We start from the raw sequence: 23,137 nt of genomic DNA on the forward strand, positions 1-23,137 counted from the left end.
ACCCACACCCTGGTGTTTCATTCACTGTTTTCTCCAAGGGAGGCTCAGTAAGTGGCCTTTGTATCTGAGCTTCAAAGGATCCCTCTTACTATCACATTCCTGGCCTGTATTTAATAGGTTGTATGTATCTAGTAATGGGATATCTGGTTTTCTTTTGTTATGAGGTTATGTATTTCGTGTTTTTATGCTGTAAACCGCTCTGTGATCTTTGGATGAAGGGTGGTATATCAATTTAATAAAAATAATTGTACCTAAACTTAGGCCCCTCCTGCAGTGTACATTTAAAGCACTGATGCCACTTTAAACAGGCGTGGCTTTTCCCAGAGTATCTTGGGAACTCTTGGTTTCTTAAGGGTTCTGAGAGTTGTTAGGAGATACCTTTTTTCCCTTCTAGAGTTACAGTTCCCAGAGTGCTTTAACAATTGATTTCTCTTCCCAGGGAAATCTGGGAAGTGCAGCTCTTCGAGGAGAATATTGTTGTTTCATGATGGGAGTTGTAGTTCAAAACACCCAGAGGGCACGAGGTTATGGGAGGCTAGCTCAAAGGTACAGCGGTACCTGTACCTTCCTGCCGGCAAGAAGATGAAGCTGACCATGATGATTCACCTGGAGAAGTACTCTAGAGTGGGAGAGCCTTGCACAGTCCATCACTGCTTCCATGAGTAATGGTTTGGGATATGGCTGCATTGGGTTGAGCTCTGCAGAAAGGAGCACTGTCTTTATTTTTTTCATTTTTTTATTTTATTTTTTAAAATATTTTATTAAGGGTTTTCTTGTTTTACAGTGTAAGTGTAATGCCTCGTATTTTTTCCCCCATGTAACATTTTTACAAATCCGTTTCATTTGTTGAGGCATTAGGGGGAGAAGAAAAAAAAGAAAAAAAGAAAGGGGGTGGAGGGAGGGGAGATGGATGGGGGTGGGGTCGGGTAGCGGTGTTTCTATTATGCTTAATGTATGTAGAGTTTGGTGTCAGCGTGCTTGTGTTGTTCACTTGTGTTCCTTTGGTGGTGAGAGAGGTTGGGGTTGGCCTAGGGTGTGATTGTTTGCTTGTGATTGGCTGTGGTGATCTTTGTTTTCGTGTGTGAGTGAGGTGGGTGGGTGTTTTGGGTCAGGTTAGCCATATTGATTTGTATGCTGTTGGTGGATTATTGTCATTGTCCTGTTGGGCTGTGTATGTGATAAAGGGGAGCCATACCGGGGTGAAGGTGTCTTCTTCTGTTTGTCCCCGTGTCAGTTTCAGTTTATTAGTTAATTTTTCTAGTAGGGCTGTTTCCCATACTATTTGGTACCATTGGTCCATGCTTACTCCTGACAGGTCTCTCCAGTGTCTGGTTATGGTGTTTCTGGCTGCTGAGCATTGTTGTCTTGGAAGGTGTTTAGTAGGGCCAATTCTGGGGTGATTTCTAATACTTACTTAGTTATTTTACATATTTCTTGTATGGCTGTTGTCCAGAATAGTTGGATTTTGGGACACTCCCACCACATGTGGAGGTATGTGCCTGTGGAGGTGCACCCTCTCCAGCATTTTGGTGAGGTTCCTGGGTGTATTAGCGCTAGTTTCCTTGATGTTTGGTACCACCTGTAGGTGAGTTTCAGAGCGAGTTCTTTGCTTTTCGTTGATATGGATTTAAAGGGGGGTTTACACCACATTCTGGTCCATTGAGTGGGGTTAATTTCATAGCCTATGTCATTCTCCCATTGTTTTTTGATTGCGTCTAGAGGATTTGCGGGATTTTGGAGTAGTATTTTGTATATTGCGGATACCGTCCTTTTGCCGTTTCCCTTTGTTGTTAGGAGGAGGTTTTTGAAGGTTGTCAGGGGCCTAGTTGCTGCTGATTTTACTGTTGGGTTGTTTAAGAGGGCATGTACTGTAGTTGGTGTTGTGTTAACCAGGGCATTTGGGTGTCTTCTAGTTTGTCTTGTATTTCTTGTGTTGACAAGGGTTTGTTATTTTTTATAAAAGTCTATTAGGCGATATAAGCCTTTGGTTCGCCAGGTTTTTATCTGGAGGTTTTGTGCTGCATGGTGGAATAATGGGTGGTACGCCAGGGGGATTAGTGGGGATGGGGTTGGGGATAGTTTGCCTATTTGTGTTTTCCATGCTTTGAGCATGGTCTGTGTGTACCTATTAAGTGTTGTGGGAATTTTCTTTAGTTTGTTTGGGAGGAGTGGGTATGTTGTGGTGCAGGTATTTTCAATTGTGTCCCTCTCATCGTACCCATCGTTTTGTCTCATCTTCTAGTATATATGGGATTATATGGCGTATTTGGTTGGCAATGTAATATGCTTCTATGTTGGGGATTCCCCACCCTCCTTCTGAGGTGGGGAGTGGCTGAGCAGTGGTGTAGAGCCACACATGGCTTTGTCACAGTGGGGAAACCTTGTTATGTTCCTGGACCTCACCTGTGGGCATGTGACGCAACCGCTTTACTGAAGTTAAGAAGATCTGGGTCTGGTCATTGCCTGGATGGGACGCCATGATTGAGTTTCCGGATTGAAGGAAGGCAGCAGGATGTAAATATGCTAAAGAAATGTGACACAAATGGTTGGCTGATAACACATGTTGGATTCCTTCTGATGGAGCAAACTTTCTGAAGTCTTGCATTCTTCAAGCCAGGTTATCTGACTTTCAGGTTATCTTCTTCTAGGCAGCCAGCTCTTCAACCACTGACAGACCTACCTATTACAGGTGTATATAGAAAGTATGGGTGGGGACCCCAGCCCAGGCCATTAGCTGGGAGCAGCTTGCAGCTGGATTTCACCTTGTCCTTCTGGGTGCTCTTGTGCCAATTAGCTGTTCTGTGGGCAGCAGCTGAGAGGGGAAAAGGGCTTTGATATATGGCAAAGTGTGCACACTGCCATTCTTAGAATTTTTCTGTGGAAAATACTAAGTTGCTTTTGACTTTTATATGGTCAGGGCAAATAAAGGGTGTTGGGGATGATTTGTTGTTGTTTTTATTTATTAAACACACTTTGTAAAATAAAGTCTATGGAGGAATGGAAGGTTTAAGAATTAAATATATGTTTCTGCTTCCATGGGAAATACCTATATGTTTTTTTTAAAAAAAATATTTATGATTTTCAATTTTAACATTTCAAGACTTGACTTCCTTCCCCCCTTTTCTGCAGTTCCTTAAATTTATTTTAAATATTCTCTGCATATCCAAATTAATTTAATTTACTCATTTATTTGTCTGCTTTAAATATATACTCTTATGAAACTGCAGGTTATTACAATAATCCTGCCAATGTTCTTATCTGTTTGCAGTTTGTTTGTAAATATTCCATAAATCATTTCCATTCTTTTATAAAAAGTTTGCTATCTTGATTTCTTTTTTTTCTTTTTTTGTATGCCATTTCTGCATATTCCATCAGTTTTTGTATCCATTCTTCTTTCATCGGGACTTCTTCTTTCCATTTTTGGGCAAGCAACATTCTTGCCGCTGTACATGAATAGATTTCTATACAGTTTGAGTCGTTCTGTCCCTATAATACCTATATGGTTAAGGGTATGAGATGGTGTATGGCTCTGGCCCATTCCTGGAATGTGTCCCCAATAGCTTTCCACTGGGTAATGTGGTCCTAAGACGGCAGAAGACTCTCCACTCCTGATATAAAGCAAACCTTGATCTTACCTGTGTGCCAAAGCATAGGGGAAGCTCTGTTGCTCTTAATGATGTGCCTTCTGCCTCTTTGCTCTCTTCTTGCCACCAGAGGGACATCCAATACTTTGCAGTTTATTTAGTCAGGAACAGGAGGATTGCTAGCCAAGCTCCTGGTCTCCTGCCAGTTGCTTCAGCTCCCTTCCCTTCCTTATCTTCCATTAATTTGAAACCAAACAGCCTGGCCATCATGGAAGGACACCCAACCCTCAGGTGTTATAAGAATCCAGTCAAGCCCAGGGATCTGATTATTTGAGAAAATTCTCTTTATTTGAGAAAGGGGGGGCAGAGAGAGAGAGAGAGAGAGAGAGAGAGAGAATAAGTAAGGAGAAAGGCAATGAGTGTGCACAATAATAAAAGGAAATAAAACATTACACCAGAGCATTGGTCTGGCTCTTGGCTAGCGAACTGGTGACTCTCCAGCTCTTGCTAGACTCCAAACAAATAAATCTCCCAGCAGTGGAGGAGGTGAATAGAATATAAGCCATTCTACATTGGAAGCCAGAAGGCTGCTTTTGAAAATGAGAGGCAAATATATTAATATGCATCAGTTGTTTTAAAAATGTCACAGCAGAGCTGCCCAGCATCTTGATCAGAGGTAGGAAATTGGTGCTCTTGAGCTGCTGCTGGACTCCGGTTCCCATCTGCTCCAAGCTACATGATCCATAGTCAGGGATGATGGGAGGGGTAGTCTTAACAACATCTATAGGGCCATAGATTCTCTGCTGCAGATCCTGATAACCAATAGACAGTTTGTGTTAGAGAAACCGGATGCTAGTTCAGACTAGCTAGCTTTATACTCTGCTTCTCAAACAAAGCGTACGTAATCTTATGCTTGGGAAGAAGCCTATAAGGACTTGAGTCCAAATATAAATCTCCGCACCACAGTGCCACATCCCTGACCATCAGCCATGCTGGTTGAGGTTGGTGAGAGTTGAAGTGCCACAGCTTCCCAGTTCCTGCTCAACACAGGTCAGTCCTGTGGATCAGTTTCTGGATGCATGCTGGCCTCCCTCCTCTTGCGCAACTGTTGGATAAAACAATGCAGAATGCCAGAAAACTCTAGCCTGAGAGAAATCATATTATGTGCTTTTTTCATTAAAAACGACATCGTTAATTCCTGAAAAGGGAGCGGATTGCTTCCATAATTTCATTTCAGTAGCCAACATATATATTTTGAGAAAATGTCTCCTTCACATCATTTATGTTTATTCAGTCACATCTCTATGCCTGTACTTACAGAGTTAAAATAGATAATACCGCTATATTTTTCTGTTGGTAAGCAATGCCATAAATAATACATGTCAGTGTGGCTAGATATGCTCAGTATCTGGTCTGGTTGCCTTTAATTAAAAGCATTTTGCCTGTTTTCAGAAAAAAGTGTGCATAAATCACACCCTTTTCATTAATTACGTATAGAAGACAACTAGCAACTATCCAAGAGGATACACAGCTTTCAAGCAATGAGGAGGCCATTTAGAGCTGAAGATCAAAACTGAAACAAGAACTAATTATACCCGTTGTTATCCACGTACATTCTACACACTAGGGTTTTATTTTATTTTTAAACTAGATAGCTGCGTTAGGACAAAAATCCTAAAGTAATAGTAGGCAGCACCTTCATAATGCCCAACTGAAATATTAGGAAGCGAGCGAGCTTTCAGGTTCGACAGAACTCTTTGTCTAAGCAAAACAAGCAAAAAAAATTGGGTGAGGTGGAATCAGTATGTTAGACTAGATGGGGGGAAAAGCCTAATTTGCACCATGTTGGGTAAGTCTTAATTCCCCCTTTATTGAAAAGAGGGATGGACGGTTGAGGGTGTTGCCCGATAGCATAAATTCCAGAGCTGCAGCATCTTGCCCAGCATTTAAATGTGAACTATCAACTCACTGAAAAAGTCCCATTAATGTGATCGCTCATTTGGTAGAGCATGAGACTCATAATCTCATGGTCATGGGTTCGAGAGCACTGTGGGTCAAAAGATTCCTGCATTGCAGGGCGTTGAACTAGGTGACCCTCGTGGTCCCTTCCAACTCTACAATTCTATGAATTGTTGTCACTGCTGCTGCTTTCTTTTTGTGAACCTTTTCAGTGATTATTATTATTATTATTATTATTATTATTATTATTATTTTATTTATTGCTTGTGTTTGTAAACTGCCTTGGAAAATATTTCCTTTTCAATGATAGGCTATAAAAAAAGAGAAAAGTCCGGGTTGTTCCAGCTGTGTCCAACTTATGCAAGGATGTACATATGTAGCATAGACCTGGAACTGTTTGCCAAGCCTTTTGTTGAGAGAGGGGCATGGGCTGTCTCCCCTGCCCCCCCCCCAGGTGCCTCCTTTGCTCCTACTCCCGACTTGATCATGCTTGCAACTGATTTCCTGCTCAGGGTGCGCAGTGTGAAGAGTGACAAGGAGCTTGCATAAGTGCGAGATGAAAGGGAAATGAAGCAGCCTGGCTAAGATGCATCCATCTCCTCTTCAAAGCAGCCAAACCACTTGCCAGCATGTTTCTGTTATCTGCAAGCAGCAGATAGAAGCTCTCAACAGCCTCCAGGGAAGATGTTGCTTGCATTCAGCAGCACAGTAGGGCTGTGGTTTGTAACCTCAGCAGTTGAGGCAGTTAGTGTGTGTGTGTGTGGGTGGGTTTCCCCTCCTTTTTAGCAAAGCCATTTTGATTACCAAATCCATGACTATTAGCGGCAGTGGTTTTGCACAGTTCCTTTCTCACCTGTCTCAGCTTGACCTAGCAGACTTTCACACCACAGGCTGTGTGGCTTTTAAAAATCTCACCCCGTGGCTTTAAATGAATGCATTGGAGCTATTGCCTTATTTGATTGTTTGTTTTTTATATCCCACCTTGGTTGTCTCTTCCTTTCTATTTTATCTGAGCATAGGCCAGGAGATCTGGTTTGTTTGTTTTAATTCACTGTGCCTGTATCCCACCTGGTCTCCAAGGAGCTCAAGATAGTGTGCATGGTTTGTATGCTTTGTGTCACACAAAACACCCAGCCAAAGATAAAGCACAGTAACGCTGCATTCCTCTCTAGCACATGTGACCTTTTCTAGTCCTCTAGAGAATTCACAATATAATGTTTTATTATTGTGCTTGGAAGGGTGTCATCGGCATCATCCTGTTCATCCTTACACCTGTGTAAGATGTTGATCAGTGTTTTTGCAGGTGTGTAGGATGGCAGCCTGGGACGCGGGTGGCGCTGTGGGTTAAACCACAGAGCCTAGGACTTGCTGATCAGAAGGTCAGCGGTTCGAATCCCTGCGACGGGGTGAGCTCCCATTGCTCGGTCCCTGCTCCTGCCAACCTAGCAGCTTGAAAGCACCTCAAAGTGCAAGTAGATAAATAGGTATCGCTCTGGCGGGAAGGTAAAGGGCGTTTCCGTGCGCTGCTCTGGTTCGCCAGAAGCGGCTTAGTCATGCTGGCCACATGACCCGGAAGCTGTACGCCGGCTCCCTCGGCCAGTAAAGCGAGATGAGCGCCACGACCCCAGAGTTGGCCACGACTGGACCTAATGGTCAGGGGTCCCTTTACCTTTACCTTAAGACAGCAGCCTGGTGGTGAATCTGCAGCTGAGATTTGGAACCAGGGCAAAACAAAAAAATTGATAGCTATATCTGAGGTCTTGTTGTATTAAGCCTTCTAGATGTAGTGCTGGGCTGCAGTTCCCTTCATCCCTGAGTTTTGGCCATGCCAATGGAGTCCATTGACATCTGGAGGGCTACAGATTCCCCTGCTCTGCTTTACTGACTCTGTGAATCTGCACAAGCAGCTGGTTGTACCCACTGCAACATTACTTCACTTTGTGTTGGAGAAATTGGATGTTGGCTCAAGCCAGCTGGCTTTGCCCTGCTTCTCAAAGTGTAGTCTTATGCTTGGTAAAGCTGTAACAGTTTGAGTCTCTATTTAGATATCTACACCAAGAGCCAAAGATTTGTGGCCTCCAAATCTTGCTGGACTACAGCTCCCATCTTCCTTGACCACTGGGTATTTTGTCATTAGCTGATGGGAGTCATAGTCCAGCAACATCTGAAGGGCCCCAAGTTCCCTGTCCCTGATGTAAAGGCTGTTGCCTCATCTTGTGGCAGTGAATTGCATAACAGAAATTATGGATTGGATGAAGGAAGTTAGCATCTTTTGGAGAGGAAGAAAATGGAGAGTTGGGTTAGAATGTTGTGCCACATGGTATGGCGGATCTATGCAACAACTGGTTACTCTCCACTGTGGCATCCGCTTCCAGCACACAGCAGAGATGCCCAAGTGTTGAAATATACCAATTCAGCTGGTATCTGCTTGCAAAAGTGTGCATGCCAGCAGTTTAATGGCAGGCATTCCAGGGAAGGAAGAATTGAATGGCTCCATCTAGCTGGAAACTGTCCCATGCTTTTGGGAGGATGGGGGAGATCTCCTGCCAGGGACAGCCGAAGAGAAGCAAATTGAATGGCCTAGTATCTAAGCTTCCTTACTGCTTGGCGATCAGAGAGGTATGTGCATTCCCCATGTTGAAAGCAAAGCCAGCTTAGGTGTCATCATGACACCTTTAGAGATTAACAGATTTATTGTGGCAGAAGCTTTCCCAGACCGGAGCCCACTTCATCCGCTGCCATCTGCAGAAACCCGTTTCCCGGCTGCAGGCATGAGTTTTAATGCACGCTTACAGCTGCTCATCGCACAGCTGGAGTGCCAGCACTGGGGAAAGCACACATTTCTGACCCAGATAGTTGCCAAGATAAGCTTTAGCAAAGTGAAGGCACTGGTAAAGAAGAAGGGCTTCGAGTGGCTATGGGGAGAGCTCTTTGCTATCCCCCACAGCTCTGAGTGCAATTTGCCTGCCCTCCTCTGCCTTCCATTGCACTTTGGCATTAGGAGAGAGCACTTCACGCTGACATAATTATATACATTGAGTAGTAGTATGCTTCTCGAAGATGGCTTTTTGGCTACTGATTTTTTTTTAGCAAGCAGTAAACCAAGGTCAGGTTTCTGGCTGAAGCAGGGCTGCGTGCATGTTGCACATCTCGCAAACATTGGTTTGGATATTGGGCACCAAATTTGGTGTCCTGAATAACAAAACCTCGATTTTTTCTCTCTCTCTTTTAAATAAAAAAAAACCCCACAAGCTCTAGCCCTTAAGGCTGTGGCGGTGGACTTGAAAATGTGTAAGCAGTATCTGATTAAGGTACTGATTAATATAGCAGGAGATATAGCCCACTTCTTGATCACGGCCCTATAACAGTCTATGGGGCATTATGCTTCTAACAGGGTTTCCCTAATGACCTCAGTGATTGAACTGTTCTGCATAAGGGGCAGTGATCTTTCATGTCATCTGGTTCTTAGTTGTTTGGGGCTTTGTCAATAATTGGAATGTAAACATGGCCCAGTAGTTTATCAGCAGACGGCACCCTTCCCTTGAGACAGGTGTAATGTGTGCACATGCAGACGCACCACTCAACATGTAGGCTGCAGGGTTCTGCAGCAGTGGCAGCTTCTGGATCCGTCTCAAGGGAAGCCACTTGTGAGGTTACCTATCTTGAGGCAGCCTTCTCCAGCAATAACAATCATCAGGCATGATGGGAGTTGTAGTCCAACAGCGTCTGGAAGGCACCAAGTTGGGGGAAGGTTGATTTATTGAATTTATATACTGCCCTATACCCAGAGGCCTCAGGGAGGTTCACAGAACAAAATGAAAATATAAAACCACAAAATATGTAGTCAAAATAAAACAACCCAATAACCCCCCAACCCCATTTTAAAAGGATATAGGATGTCAATCAGATCAACTAAAGGCCTGTTTAAAAAGGAACTTCCCTGGGGAGAGCATTCCACAGATGGGGAGCCACTGCAGAGAAGGCCCCGTTCTTGTGTTGCCATTCTCTGGACCTCTCGAGGCACACAAAGAAGGGCCTCAGATGCTCGTTCTCAGGGTCTGGGTAGGTTCATATGGAAAGAGGCAGTCCTTGAGGTATTGTGGTCCATTGCCCCATCTTTCCCTGTATTTTCTCCTCTGGCTAGCAGCTGTTCTACAGGGTACAGTGGCACCTCGGGTTAAGAACGTAATTCGTTCTGGAGGTCTGTTCTTACCCTGAAACTGTTCTTAACCTGAAGCACCACTTTAGCTAATGGGGCCCCTGCTGCTGCTGCTGCGCCGCCGCTGCACGATTTCTGTTCTCATCCTGAAGCAAAGTTCTTAACCGGAGGTACTATTTCTAGGTTAACAGAGTCTGTAACCTGAAGCGTATGTAACCTGAAGCATCTGTAACCCGAGGTACCACTGTATTAGCCTTAAGTTTCCCCTAGTCCTGCTACCTAAGATCTTTTTAACTGGAGCTGTCTCAGGTCTTCCTCAGGAGTTTGTGGACTGTCCTTCCTTGGAGGTTTTTAAGCAGAGGTTGGATGGCCATGTGTCATGGATGCTTTCACTGAGATTCCTGCATTGCAGGGGGTTGGACTAGATGACCCTCGGGTCCCTTCCAACACCATAGTTCTGTGATTTTATGATTCTGGGAATTGAACTCAGGATCTTCTGTATGCAAAGCATTTGCTCTGCTACTAAACTATGCTCCTTTCCCCATTGGATTTTCAGAGAGTAAGACACTGGTGTCCTATATCGTTTACCATGCCCACTTCTGGCTCGCCGAAGTAGCAGAAATTATGCAAAAGCAGCGTATGTATGCCGCTGCATTATTTTTTTCATAAATCATACAAACTCAACAAGGTGCGCAGGGAACCAGGCAGAGGGCCTTCTCGGTAGTGGCGCCCACCCTGTGGAACGCCCTTCCAGCAGATGTCAAAGCGATAAACAACTACCTGACATTCAGAAGACATCTTAAGGGAAGTTTTTAACGTGTGATATTTTATTGTATTTTTGGTTTTTATGGAAGCCGCCCAGAGTGGCTGGGGAGGCCCAGCCAGATGGGCGGGGTATAAATAATAAATTATTATTATTATTATTATTATTATTATTATTATTATTATTATTCCTTTATATATGTTCAGGTTTATTGTGGCAGAAGCTTTTATAAGACTAGAGCCTTCTCATCAGACACAGATGTATACACATAATACACAGATATGGAGAAAATGACGCGGGTGACGCTGTGGGTTAAACCACAGAGCCTAGGACTTGCTGATCAGAAGGTTGGCGGTTTGAATCCCCGCAACAGGGTGAGCTCCCATACCTCGATCCCTGCTCCTGCCAACCTAGCAGTTCGAAAGCACGTCAAAGTGTAAGTAGATAAATAAGTAGATGAATAGGGACTGCTCTGGCGGAAAGATGAGTTCTGCAACCCCAGAGTCGGCCACGACTAGACCTAATGGTCAGGGGTCCCTTTACCTTTATGGAGAAAATCGGGGAGGGGGGAATCAGTGAGGCTCAAACATCATGAAATGCAAGATGTACAATCTGGACTAAGGACTCTGGACATTGCTGTGCAACACTCAAGTGCATTTGAGATAAGCATAATGATTGTATAGAGAGGCAGCCCTTGGTAATAACACAAACTTCCTAGCTTTGCTGTTCTCATTTAATACCTACTTATTTGCTGTGCAAAGTATGTACAGCTGTTGATAACTTGTTAACCCATTCAGTGATCCTGCCGAAACCCCAATCGTCCTTTTTTCTGGGTTATTGCTTTTGATGCCCGGTGAATAGCTTTTTCTTTTCTCTGGCTTCTCAGTCATAAATATTGTTAGATCTATTGCACCAGTGCCACTCTGCCCCTGGTTTTGTCCTGAATTTTTGGATTTATTCTTAACGCTGTACTTTATACTTCTAATTTTTTTTCTTGTAAATTGCCCAGAGAAATTTTTTGCTGTTGAGAAGTGTAGCAATGTTAGAAATAAATAAAACCACCTAGCCCTTCTGTTAAGTACTTGGGGGGGGGGGATCTTGGTATGCTAGAAAACATTTCTGGGTTGGCTATCGGACATCCTTTAATTCAAGGATGGGAAACTTGGAACCCACTGGCTTCAACCAGCATAGCCAGTCATCAGGGATGATGGGAGTTGTAATCTCCATTCCCATTTCAGTGGTGTGCACATACTGAGCAAGAGCTCAACCACTGAGATTGGACCTCTTTGTTGCCTTTAGCCAGCGCCTTTTCTCTTGGGCATTTTTGTCACTCGGTTTTCATCACTCGGTCCCCAGTGATTCTCTGTGTTCATCTTTATTTAGCAGGTTTGCTTTGATCTAGCTCGCACATCAGTGTCCTTTGCTGTTTAGTCCTCAGGCCGACTCTGCTCATCATACTGTGGGAAAGGCCAGTTGTGAGGTCTGTCTAAGAGTCCATCCCTTTCTGGTCTCCCCTTGTGAGAAGTGAAAGTCAGATTTCTGAAAGCGTTAAGTTCTGTACTGAGCGTGCCATTCCGCGTCCCCCTTGGAGATCTGAAAGTAGCTTGCAGGGGATGTTTGATCTGCTAATATTTCATGTGGCTGCATTTTACAGCTCAGTTGCATGTACTGACGGCTGAAAGACACTGTTCCTGGCAACCCTTCGATAACTGTTTTTAGATTATTATTTTTCTGGTAATTTTTAAATTATTGACGTGTTGGCCACCACAGACTCCTTGAAGGGCAGGATGTAAATTAATTAAATAAATAAGAAAGTAAATACTCTGAAGTTAAGTCCCTTTCAGCTCAATAAGGCTCACTCCTAGGAAAATGTGACTAGGATCACGGCCATAAATAGGGCATTCTGAAGGGCTGGCTTCTGCCACATCAAACTGCCCGATCAAACAGAGCTATGCCTTCGTGTCACAGAATTGTAGGCAAACATTTTGTGATGAGAGAGTCCTAAGGGCATGTGTGAGTGAAGCTGGAAATGCAGAATAGCCAGGTAGCCTAAGGTGGTTATTTAACTGTGTTAAAATTCACAGCGTCTGACTTTATAAAATTTTAAAATAAATGCCTAGCTGTCAGTGACCATTCTAATTCCTTTTGTGCTCATTCTATGATTCTGTGATTCTGTGTCACTGACTAGAACACTGATAGGATTCCTACTGAGCAATTAGATGGAATTCCACCTGCAGGCTTTTTTTTCTGGTATCTTTGCATAAAATGGCTGGAGACTGCTGCTACTAAGACTTACGTTTTTTCTTTGTTTTTGCTATTGAATGAAAGCTAACAAACTTAAGGAAAATTTAGGCTAGTGGCATGGAATCTCCCTGAGGGGGTCATGTCCCCTTATAGCAGCAGCCCTGTTATGTAAGATATTTTAGAAGCTCTATTTCCAGGCATATAGTTCCTGTCTTAAGAACTAGCTGCTTGAATTTGTCTGTATGCAGCGCAGGTCCGCTTACACCTGGGCTATTCTCTGAATAAACCTCAAGAGCTCTTAAGGCCAACGAGCTGTTCCCTGCAATTAAATTCTAAATTGCTCTATGCTGCTTCAAGCATATTTTTGCTGATCTGTGTAACTTTTAGACATTCAATTCTCTCTCTTTCTCTCTCTCATAATTCACTGCGGTGTTGCTAACCCATTTTGTGTGTTTTGTTCTTTTCTAGTATCCACAGATGAGCCAGGAGTCAGCTTCTCCGTTCGTTTTCATCTGTTCTAATGCCCAGGAGATGATTTTGAAGTTTCCCATCAAAGGCAAACACAAAATCTGTAAGCCCTACTTCTCTAGTCCACATTGCAGGGCATTTTTTTGGGGGGGTGTAACTGGTTAATGTTTGTTAATCACCTTTGTTTGTTAATCACCTTTGTTTGTTAATCACCTTTGTTGGCAAGGTGATGTCTCTACTTCCCTAGACAGCATCTTGAGAAGTAGAGACATCACCTTGCCAACAAAGGTTCGTATAGTTAAAGCTATGGTTTTCCCAGTAGTGATGTATGGAAGTGAGAGCTGGACCATAAAGAAGGCTGATCGCCGAAGAATTGATGCTTTTGAATTATGGTGCTGGAGGAGACTCTTGAGAGTCCCATGGACTGCAAGAAGATCAAACCTCTCCATACTGAAGGAAATCAACCCTGAGTGCTCACTGGAAGGACAGATTGTGAAGCTGAGGCTCCAGTACTTTGGCCACCTCATGAGAAGAGAAGACTCCCTGGAGAAGACCCTGATGTTGGGAAAGATGGAGGGCACAAGGAGAAGGGGACGGCAGAGGACGAGATGGTTGGATAGTGTTTTCGAGGTTACCAGCATGAGTTTGAGCAAACTGCGGGAGGCAGTGGAGGACAGAGGTGCCTGGCGTTCTCTGGTCCATGGGGTCACGAAGAGTCGGACACGACTAAACGACTAAACAACAACAACAACAAACTGGTTAATGCCCTTCTGGTGGTTCCCTTCTTTCAGGCTTTCCAGACGGCAAATTATTGCATAAGGAGTGGTCGTCAGTAACATATATTTATATTATTTATATTTATATTTATATTTATATTTATATTTATATTTATATTTATATTTATATTATTTATATTTATATCCTGCCCACTCTGGACAGCTGGGTTTTAGCTGGCCTGGTTTAACTGTTAAGAATATGAGTTCGATAAACCATAGTTTATTGGACAGAATGAGTCACATGTTTTTCCTGCCCCTCCCCTCTTCTCCTTGAGCATCCCGCTTCAAATGGAGGCAGTGTTTAAATGAGCTTCCTTGTTCAGATGGCACAGGAAACTTTGGCTTAACAACCCACAATAGCCTGAGGGAAGGAGAGGGGTCTATGGGGCATGTTTGGACAATATTGGACCAAGATTGTTATGTCTGAACCAGGCCAATAGCTTCTCATAATGGGTTTAGTGAGCTGGTAGCTAATCTGCGAAGAACAATGGAGTGTTGTATATTTTGGCCTGAGGGCCTGGGAGGCATGTGTGTTGTGACTCAGGGCTTGGCATGTTTTCTAGCTCCTGGCCATGTCATGCTGAAAGGACTTTGCAATGGCTTTGGTTTCATCTAATGGAATGCCCTCCAACCACTAGCTATTACTACCCAATTTAGCTTCTTTTGATTCTGTACCTCGTCTACCATTAAGTGTTGCCGCATATTTTTTCTTCTGCTTTCTGCTTTTCAAAGGACCCAGAGAGTTCTGATTAGGCGTAGAGAGAGATTATTTTAAGATTATAACATGTCGCAGGCTGGTGCCCTACCAGCACTGAGTGTGAGGAAGGGTAATGTGAATGACAAAAACTGGCATAATTCTTTATCATTTTTAGTTGGTCCTAATAAATAGTGTCCTGGTTAGATTCCCCCCCCCAACCCCATGGACCAACACAGCCCCTCCCCTGCCAATGTTAGTGTAATCCTTGAAAGCGTAGCTTAAAATCATTGCCATTCCCCACTGATGGTTAAACTGCTATTGTATCCCTGTAGTGTTTTGCCTCTTTCTCATTGTACATCCTTGGATATACAGAGTGCGAGCAAATTATTCACACTCCTGTGTTTACAGTAGAAACAGAGCTGAATATGTCTTCATGTGGGTTGGTTTCCTGGCTTATGCCACAGCATTGTTTCCCGCAAAGGGAGGGGGCCTCTTGCTGTTGGAACAGATTTGGCAGCTGTGGCTGCACAACCCTTAAGAGGGATGCACCTGGCAAGGAGGCTTACCTCAACGTATTTATTGGGGAGGGCTAGACGAGCTGGAATTGTGGTTTTGGGAACTTACTGCGAAATCAGCTTCCTGCAGGCACCAGGTTTAAATGTTCAGAGCTTTTCGGTTTGGCTCTGATCATTTCTGGGTCTTGCCTGCCCTCCATCGCTGTGGATGGATCCATTTGCATTCTAGAAAGGAGTTTGCTGTTGGAAGTCCTGCATGAATGGCATTAACCAAGAAGGCCAGTTTTGAAGGGTCCTTGGCAAAGTGCCCTCTCCTAATTTGGCTGGCTCCCATGGTAGGTGCTAGCAGTGCTCTAGATGAGTGTTTAAGCAGCTGGAAGCGGCTTTTTTAATTTCCCACAATGCCCCAGCATAGCATCACTTCAGGGCATTGTGGGAAATTATAATAACAGCTTCCAGGCGCCCAGTGCTTTTCTTTTTTTAAGGGGGGGGGCGTGTACAGGACAGATGCCAGTGGTTGGTCTTGCTTGGGGCCCTAGCAGCTGCCCAAGGATCTGTGTGCTGGCACCAGGCCTGTCCATCAAACCGGTTCCTCTTCTGCTGCTTGCAGTAGACAGCCAAGCGTGAGGTTGGGATCCCCCACCCCCACTTCTGTGAAGCAGAATGTGCACTTCTGCTGCCAGTACAAACCCTTCTCAAGTGTGTCACAGTCTGTCCTTTCCAAAGCGACAGTTTCCTGCTCGAGGAGGGATCAGCCTAACAGACTGGAAGGAGTTTGCCGTGCCAGAGGCCGCCTGAGTCCCCTGCTCTCTCATCACTTTCCCTAGGCTTTCTCCCTCTTGGGAGGTTAGGCAACAGGAAAGCTTGTTGTTTGCAGGGAGAGGGTGGTGGTGGTTGGTCATTCCAGGCCATTCAAGAATAGTTGGTGATAAGGGTATGGGACGGAGAATCCTGTAGCTGTTATCACAGCAATGCCCTGTTGTTTGTTTTACTGTGGCAGAGCTGCAGTAGGAAAGAGTTCCATTCTGCGTGGATATTAGCTCAAAAGTCGTTATTCTCATGGCATCCATTTGCCTAGTTGAACCATTCAGGCAACGTTAATGTTTCCTTGTTGCAGCATCCCTTGCCAGCCCAGTTCAGACAATGACTAACATTCACATCTTCTCACATTTGGATATGATCCATCAGTTCAAGTCCAAATGAAATTAGCAAGGATTGAACAAGAGCTTGTGAACAGGCTCTCATGCAGCTCCTGTTTATCTGAATTGGATTTGCAAAAGCTGCCCACCCCACCCTGTCACTCACACCCACACATTGTGTTTGCTCCTTTCAAGCAGATGGGTTTGCAAACATGTTCTGCTGTGCTGCTCGGTGGCTTGTGAAAGGTACGTTTGCCCCAAGTGGGACTGCAGGTGAACACATCACATGGGATGGCATTTGAGGAAAGCAGCAGTGGGGAAATGCATTTGGAAATACGATTTCATGTATCTAAGTAAAAAGCATCCATCAAGAATTGGTATTGATGTGACTGGTTTGGTACTTCATGCCAAGGATCTGAGGTTCTCTGCCATAAAGCAGAGTTGTTGCTGAACGTCAAGCCAGGACCATAGGAAACAACCTTTATTTTTTGCCTCAATATGAGTGTGCCTTGGAGGAAACCTTCATTTCTGTGAACGACATGGGCATGAAATGGTTGGTTGAGCATGAAGTGGCCATTCTGTGCCATCCATAAAGATCTTTTTGTTGCCTGTATTATAAAAGATGCAGGCACAATAGCAGACTTTTAAAGGGACGACGGGATGCTGCAAGTTGAAAATCCTGAATGCTACAGATATTTGAACAGTGCATACTAGTGGGCTAGTGGGTGTCCCAAGGTGCAGTATTAGGATATTGCTTTGATTTTTGCTTTGACATGCAGATGTGCAGTACAATCCATCGATTTCCTGCGCCTGAGACACAGTCTTTCATCCTTGGATATCTGTTGACCTTAACAGCTACCCATTTAAATTGGGGTTTACCAGGCTTTTCCACATCCCAGCTATTAATCTTGGGACCAACTTACATGTTCAGATTGGCTGTTTTGTGGAGGAAAATACTACTATATTTCTGCATAAGTACAGTGGTACCTCGCTTTAAGTACTTAATTCATTCCGGGGGTCCGTTCTTAACCTGAAACCACTTTAGCTAATGGGGCCTCCCGCTGCTGTGCTGCGCCGCCAGAGCATGATTTCTGTTCTCAGCCTGAAGCAAAGTTCTTAACCTGAAGCACTATTTCTGGGTTAGTGGAGTCTGTAACCTGAAGAGTATGTAACCTGAGGTACCACTGTATGTCAAAGGTAAGGCTTTCCCTACTCACACCTTTGTGTCCTTCCTCCACCCCAGGCTACTTGGCTGGTTTTCTTTTCAGCTTAGAATTCTTGTTCTTAAGCTGCTTTGAGTGTTATTTTTTAATGGAAAAAAAAGAATATTGTGTTAAAAATCTAATCACACACCTTGGAATTTTAACAACCTCAAAATCAAGGGTCTGGCATGTGTTCCTTTACCATTTTGGACGTTAACTTTTTAACCGAGAAAGGCTGGTGATGTTTGGTGGTGAGTGCAAGGAAACGTTAGGTCAGGGGTAGGGAACCTCCAGCCGGCAACTCCTTTTGCCTGATTGGAATCGCTTTGGCATCATTATGCATGGACTCGCTCTCCGTTTCCCACGCTCAGTTGAGTGGTGTCCCGAACAGTATGAGCTATCAGTTTGTCTAGCTCAGCTTGTACAGTAGCATGTGCATGTCTGAGGGGTGCAGAGGCAGCTAATGAGTAACTGCTGGTTATGGATGAGTATGTCTCAAGTCAGCCGGTGCCCTGACCAAGCCGAGAGATCAATGCAAGCAGACTCCTCTTGACAAATGTTCCTGTCTAGAGCAATGGACGGCGAGCCAAGGGCAGCTGCTGCTTCAAACTGATTAAGGAGTACAAAATAGCATCAAACAAGAGGTGGCAGAGCGCATGCTTGAGCTGTAAATACAAAGGATAGGGCTTGGATATAAAGGGCAGGGGCTTACTGATATGTCGCTGGGTCTCCCTCTCTCCTCCATCTTGTCCCCTCACTGTTAGAGTCAGTGACTCTGCAGTTGATCCAAGCCTGGCCAGGGAGCTCATATGAATTTGGAACTGGTTCCATCTTGGCAACAGAAGCTGAATTGATCTGCTGTGCAGAGCTGCATACGATGGCAGTGCCATCTTGCTAGCAGTGGGGAGAGAGGAATTGCTAATCCTGTTTTAGCCAGTAATACTGTGGCTATTGATTCTGACAGCTCTGTCTGAGAGGATCTGAAGGGCTCAGGTGCTTCTTGGCTCAGGAGCCCTAATAGCTTGTGTTCACTATTCTCAGCAGTTCAAGGGCATGCCCCTGAGATGTTCTTGCTAGATTCCTATGCTCCTCTTGATCTCTCAGCCACCCACCACCGCCGCACTTCTAGTGCAAAGTGGGGAACTTCAGGCCCTAGGGGCCCAATTAAACCCTGCAGGGCTCTCTTTCTGGCCTTTGGGACTCAGGCCACATCTCTCACTGGTCTTGCTTCATGTCTTCATAGAATTGTAGAGTTGAAAAGGACCCTGAGGATCATCTGGTCCCACCACCTGCAATGCAGGTATATGAATCTGCCCCATACAGGCATTGAACCTTTCAACTTTGGTGTTAACAGCACAATGCTCTAACCAACTGAGCTATCCAGGGTGACCCAGTTGGAATGTGTCCTTGAACCCTGATTGGATGGAAAGAGGGATGAGAATGTGTGTAGATGCCATAGCCTACTGTGCAAAGGTAAAATTTGCAGGTGTTGTTCCCCCCACTTTTGCCTCTGGCCCCAACCAGCCATGGGCAGGGGCCCCTAGAAGGTTGCACAGAAGGGAATGCAGCCCTCAAGATGAAAAGGTCCCCACTCCTGGTCTAGTGATGGCACAGGGTACAGGCCTGACCGGAAAAGATGTTGCTGTGCCTCTCCTTCCCTCTACAGTTGCTCCGTCTTGCAGGTGTGGGTTCTCATGGAAAAGAGCAGCCACTACCGCATTTCGGAGTTGTAGGTTTCCATTGCTTTCTGCTTCCCATAGCTGGGATAGAGGTTTCACTGCTCTCTATTATAAGGGGGTTTCTTGACTGAAGTGCTCATGGTCTTTGAGATGGGACTATGCATCCAGGAACGTGGATAAGTCTAACTAGGGTTTTCCCCCCATTAAGGTGATAACATTACCTACACTTGATTCCCCACCCATAAACCTGCCTCGAGGGCCTCTCGCTAAGGATGGAGCTCAAAAGCCTGCTCTGCTGCCCACAGGCTCCTGTTGTATCCTAAGTGTTATCTGTGGTGCAGGATTTTATCAGCAGCAGCATTTTCACCCTGTTCTTCAGCCAACAAAATTTCACTGGCAGGGTCTGTCTACCTGTCTAGTTTGTCTCCCTCCCTTCATCCACAGATCTTACAGCCTTATGTGGCAGATTAGATTGTGGCTTTTCAAGGGCTTTCCAGTGAGCTTGGTTGCTGCCCAATAACTCGAACCAGGGAGGTGACTTCAAAGCTGCCATTAATGTAAGTAGGTTCTCATGATTGGAGTTTCCAAGGGAAAGAAGATGAGACGGAACTGCAGGATCACAGCACCTGGCATGCTGGGCTTTCAGGCTGTTATCTGTGCCCTTAACTAACAGGTGTCGAAGCCTTTTGTCCTGAGAATGGCCATGCCTGTTTCCAGGATGCTCTACTGCCCTCTCTCTGCTCGCGGCCCTGGATAAACTTGCCTGCCTTGCCCACGCCCGTCTTTCAAAATGTCTGGCAATTGTCCCTTAGCTTTCCCAGAGTGTACCAGCTGGCTTGTATCCTCCCCTCAAACAGAGATTGCTTTCCTCTTTGCAGCTGCGACAGCAGAGGAGGTGGTGGCAGCAGCAGCACTAGCCGCACTCCCCTCTCCAAGCCCCTGGATTTCTTTTTCTCTCTCCACCACTCGACACAATGCTTCACAGCTCCTTGCGTCACAGGGCAACAGCGGTGGGGTTTGGAAATGCCTGGTTCCTGAAGCAGGAAAATTGGATGTGACAGCAGCACACTAACAGGGGGAGACCTTGTTGCCTTCAGCTGATTTACATTGCAAATAACCTTTAAAAACAAGTACTCATGAGACTCCTCCCCCCTCCTCCCCGCTTCTTTCCTTTTTTACAGGGAAGCTGGATTCGAAAATTCATCAGGGAGCCAAGAAGGGATTAATGAGGCAGAAAGCAGTGGTGTGAGCCGGAGGGCACAAACACCACCCACCCACCCCACTCCCAGGCAAGAGAAGAATGGATCTGAACCCGACCACTGAGGCTGCTGGAGCGGAGGCCCCAGATACGTGAAGGGGGCATTCTGAAAATGCAGGCACTAACAAAGACGGATCCACAAGCAAAGGAGGGATTGCTGTTAGCTTGCATAAATATTAACAATCAAAGAGAGAAATTGGGTGCCGAGTTGTCTGTGGCCAAAGAGCACCGTGGGGAGCCCTGGAGGAGGAGGCTGGGATTATGGGCTAGCAGTATCTCTTCCGCCTTTGGCTGGCTTCAGGCCAAGCCAGAGGTGCTTTCGGAATTGGGCCTGTGCCAGAGCTTCAAATCACCACCCTATGCATTAAAGCTAAGCATCGTTTGGCTTTGTTTTCTTCTTGGCCTTGTTTCTTGCTGGGCACGGAACAGACGAGATCACTTTGCAGGAGGAGGGCTGGACCGTTAGAGCATCCTCCGGCTAACTGGCTTGGAGGAAGATGTGCTGTAGGTGCCTGAAGCTCTGGCTTGGCATCAAGGCCTGCTGCAGTTATCTCCCGCGTGGGGCCAAAGGACTTGAGCTACGTTTCACCCTCTTATTAATTCCAAGCCTAAGGACAGGGCAAGGTGTCAGGGATGGAATGTGGTTGACTGCCAGCTCCTTGCTCTCTTGAGTTCTTGAACTAAACTGTCATCTTAAATCACCACTTCCGGTTTTTTATGTGAATGAACACACATAGACCACTAGCAGTAGACAAGTAGACAGAGCTGAGTAACTGGTCCCTTCTCATCTGGCTGCATAAGTTTTAATCCTACATATTGCTGGCTGAATAAAATGGATGCCCCCCCCCCCCGTTCTCTTTAATACTTTATATTTAGCAAAGTGCAGTTGTCCTTGCAAACTTGCTCTATCTCTGTTACAAATGGTTCTCTCTCCTCTGAATTGCCTCTATCTTTGCATGGTCTTGAGTGTCAAATGCTTGTATAGCCCAACATTTTTCTGCATGGATATTGCTACCATTGCTCTCCTAAACAGATAGCTGGCACTGACCAAGAGCGTAATTTTTGGTACTTTTGGCTTGCAACAAAGGCTATTATGCTAGCCGTTCTGGTAAAGTGCGCAGAGCTGACCTTTGTTCCTATTATAGCTGTGTGGCTGGCTGGTCTTATATCTGGGCACTTAATTCTTCGCCTGCGTACCCTTACGGTGCCTCTGTTCCTGCTAATCTTACAGCCAGGATGGGAATCTCTGCCTGGCCTCCCCATGTTTTCTCGAAGCCACACTCACCTGCCCCTACCCTCCCACTTGCCTTCATATGCAACATCACATGTGGGGTAGGTAGCAATACAGCTGGATCCTGCAGCTGGACACCAGGGTTGAGCCCCCTAAATATCAGCTGATGGGCAGGGAGTTTGGCCCTGCTTGGTTTGTGTGTGCCAGCAGGTAAGTCTGAGAGAAAGGACATAGTTCAGTGGTAGAGCACATTCTGTGTGTTCAGAAAGCCCCAGGTCCAATCCTCTGCATCTTTAGGTAGGGCTGGGAGGGACACCTCAGTTTGAAACTGGAGAGCCTCTACCAGTCAGTGTTGTCTGTACTCAGCCAGATGGAGCAATGGTCTGACCTCGGTATGAGGCAAGCTACTAATAGTGCTGTGTTCTGACTGTGCTGTATAGCACTCCCATTGATTTCTCTTTACCTCCTCCTGCTAACTGCCACCTTGGCATCTGTAAGCTCACTATACTGTGAAAGCCAACATTTGTCTCCACAAAGGACTGTTAAAGTCACCCGTTCCAATCTTCTCAGCTCAGCATTTTTGCCAAGGAGCTGTTTGGAGAACTTATCCCATCTTCTGCTTCCAAGTTGTCACATGCCTTTTCCCCTCTTCTTTGTCCATCCTCTTACAGTCAACTTGTTTTCAACCAATTATCTATAAGGCCCTCTTTCCAGCACTCCTCCCACTGACGTTTCTCCTTCCTCAAAGCTCCTGTTTTGCTTCTGGTGTCTTGCCCTGCAGTGCAAATCTTGACTTCCACCTGCTGAGCAGGTGTGGGCTAGAGCCATAAATGTCTGGAAATCCCCTGTGTGGGTGCATGCACTGTTGATACATGCAGAAATGTGTAGCCCTTTGTGCTAGTGAGACGGCCTAGCAGCAAAATGCTCCTGCTAAGAGCCTTCAGGGCAGATGGGAAACTGCCTAGAACAAAGCATCATCTAGCACCTCCTTTTAGCAAAGGAGCAGATTACTTCTCTCCCCCCCCCCCGTGTGTGTGTGTGTGTGTGTGTGTGTGTGTGTGTGTGTGTAAAAGGTATTCTGTAACAATTCGATTTCACTGCTGAATGATTCAGTCCTTGAGCAAGTGTGTAAAAAAAAAAAGCAACAAGTCAAGTGTTTTTCATGAACATGTGCACCCATACACAAGCTGAGACTGAAATGTTTTTATTTAATGTCTACCCCACTTTACTGTATAAAATGACCAAAACAGCTTAGTGCTGAAAAGGCAGTGCTAACAGGCAGCATTTTAAAAGCTAAAGCAAGAGACTAAAACAACCATTTTAAACAACACCAACTGAAATAAAAAGGTCTTCAGCAGCAGTCCAAAACTGGAAAGCAGCAGCAATCCAAAACCTAGTGGATCTCTACCGTGACAGTTTTCTATAATCTTGGTGCCAGCACTGAGAAGGCCCCGTCTTGTATC

At 45.2% G+C, this 23,137-nt stretch overlaps 1 protein-coding gene and 1 long non-coding RNA gene across 2 annotated transcripts in view; both read left to right on the forward strand.

Annotated features, from left to right (window-relative positions):
- TRIP4 (thyroid hormone receptor interactor 4) overlaps positions 1-20,825 on the forward strand; it is a 43,297-nt gene extending 22,472 nt beyond the window's left edge. The window contains exons 12-13 of the mRNA XM_083712680.1: positions 13,178-13,280; positions 20,367-20,825. Coding sequence (XP_083568806.1) covers positions 13,178-13,280; positions 20,367-20,434 — 171 coding nt within the window. The 3' untranslated portion in view covers positions 20,435-20,825. The remainder of the gene's footprint in view (positions 1-13,177; positions 13,281-20,366) is intronic.
- Positions 1-23,137, forward strand: part of LOC310831800 — a 389,087-nt gene that overhangs the window by 98,111 nt on the left and 267,839 nt on the right. The gene's annotated exons all lie outside the window — the stretch shown is intronic.

Source organism: Podarcis gaigeae, assembly GCF_964106915.1.
Source record: "Podarcis gaigeae genome assembly, chromosome: 14".
NCBI lineage: Eukaryota > Metazoa > Chordata > Lepidosauria > Squamata > Lacertidae > Podarcis > Podarcis gaigeae.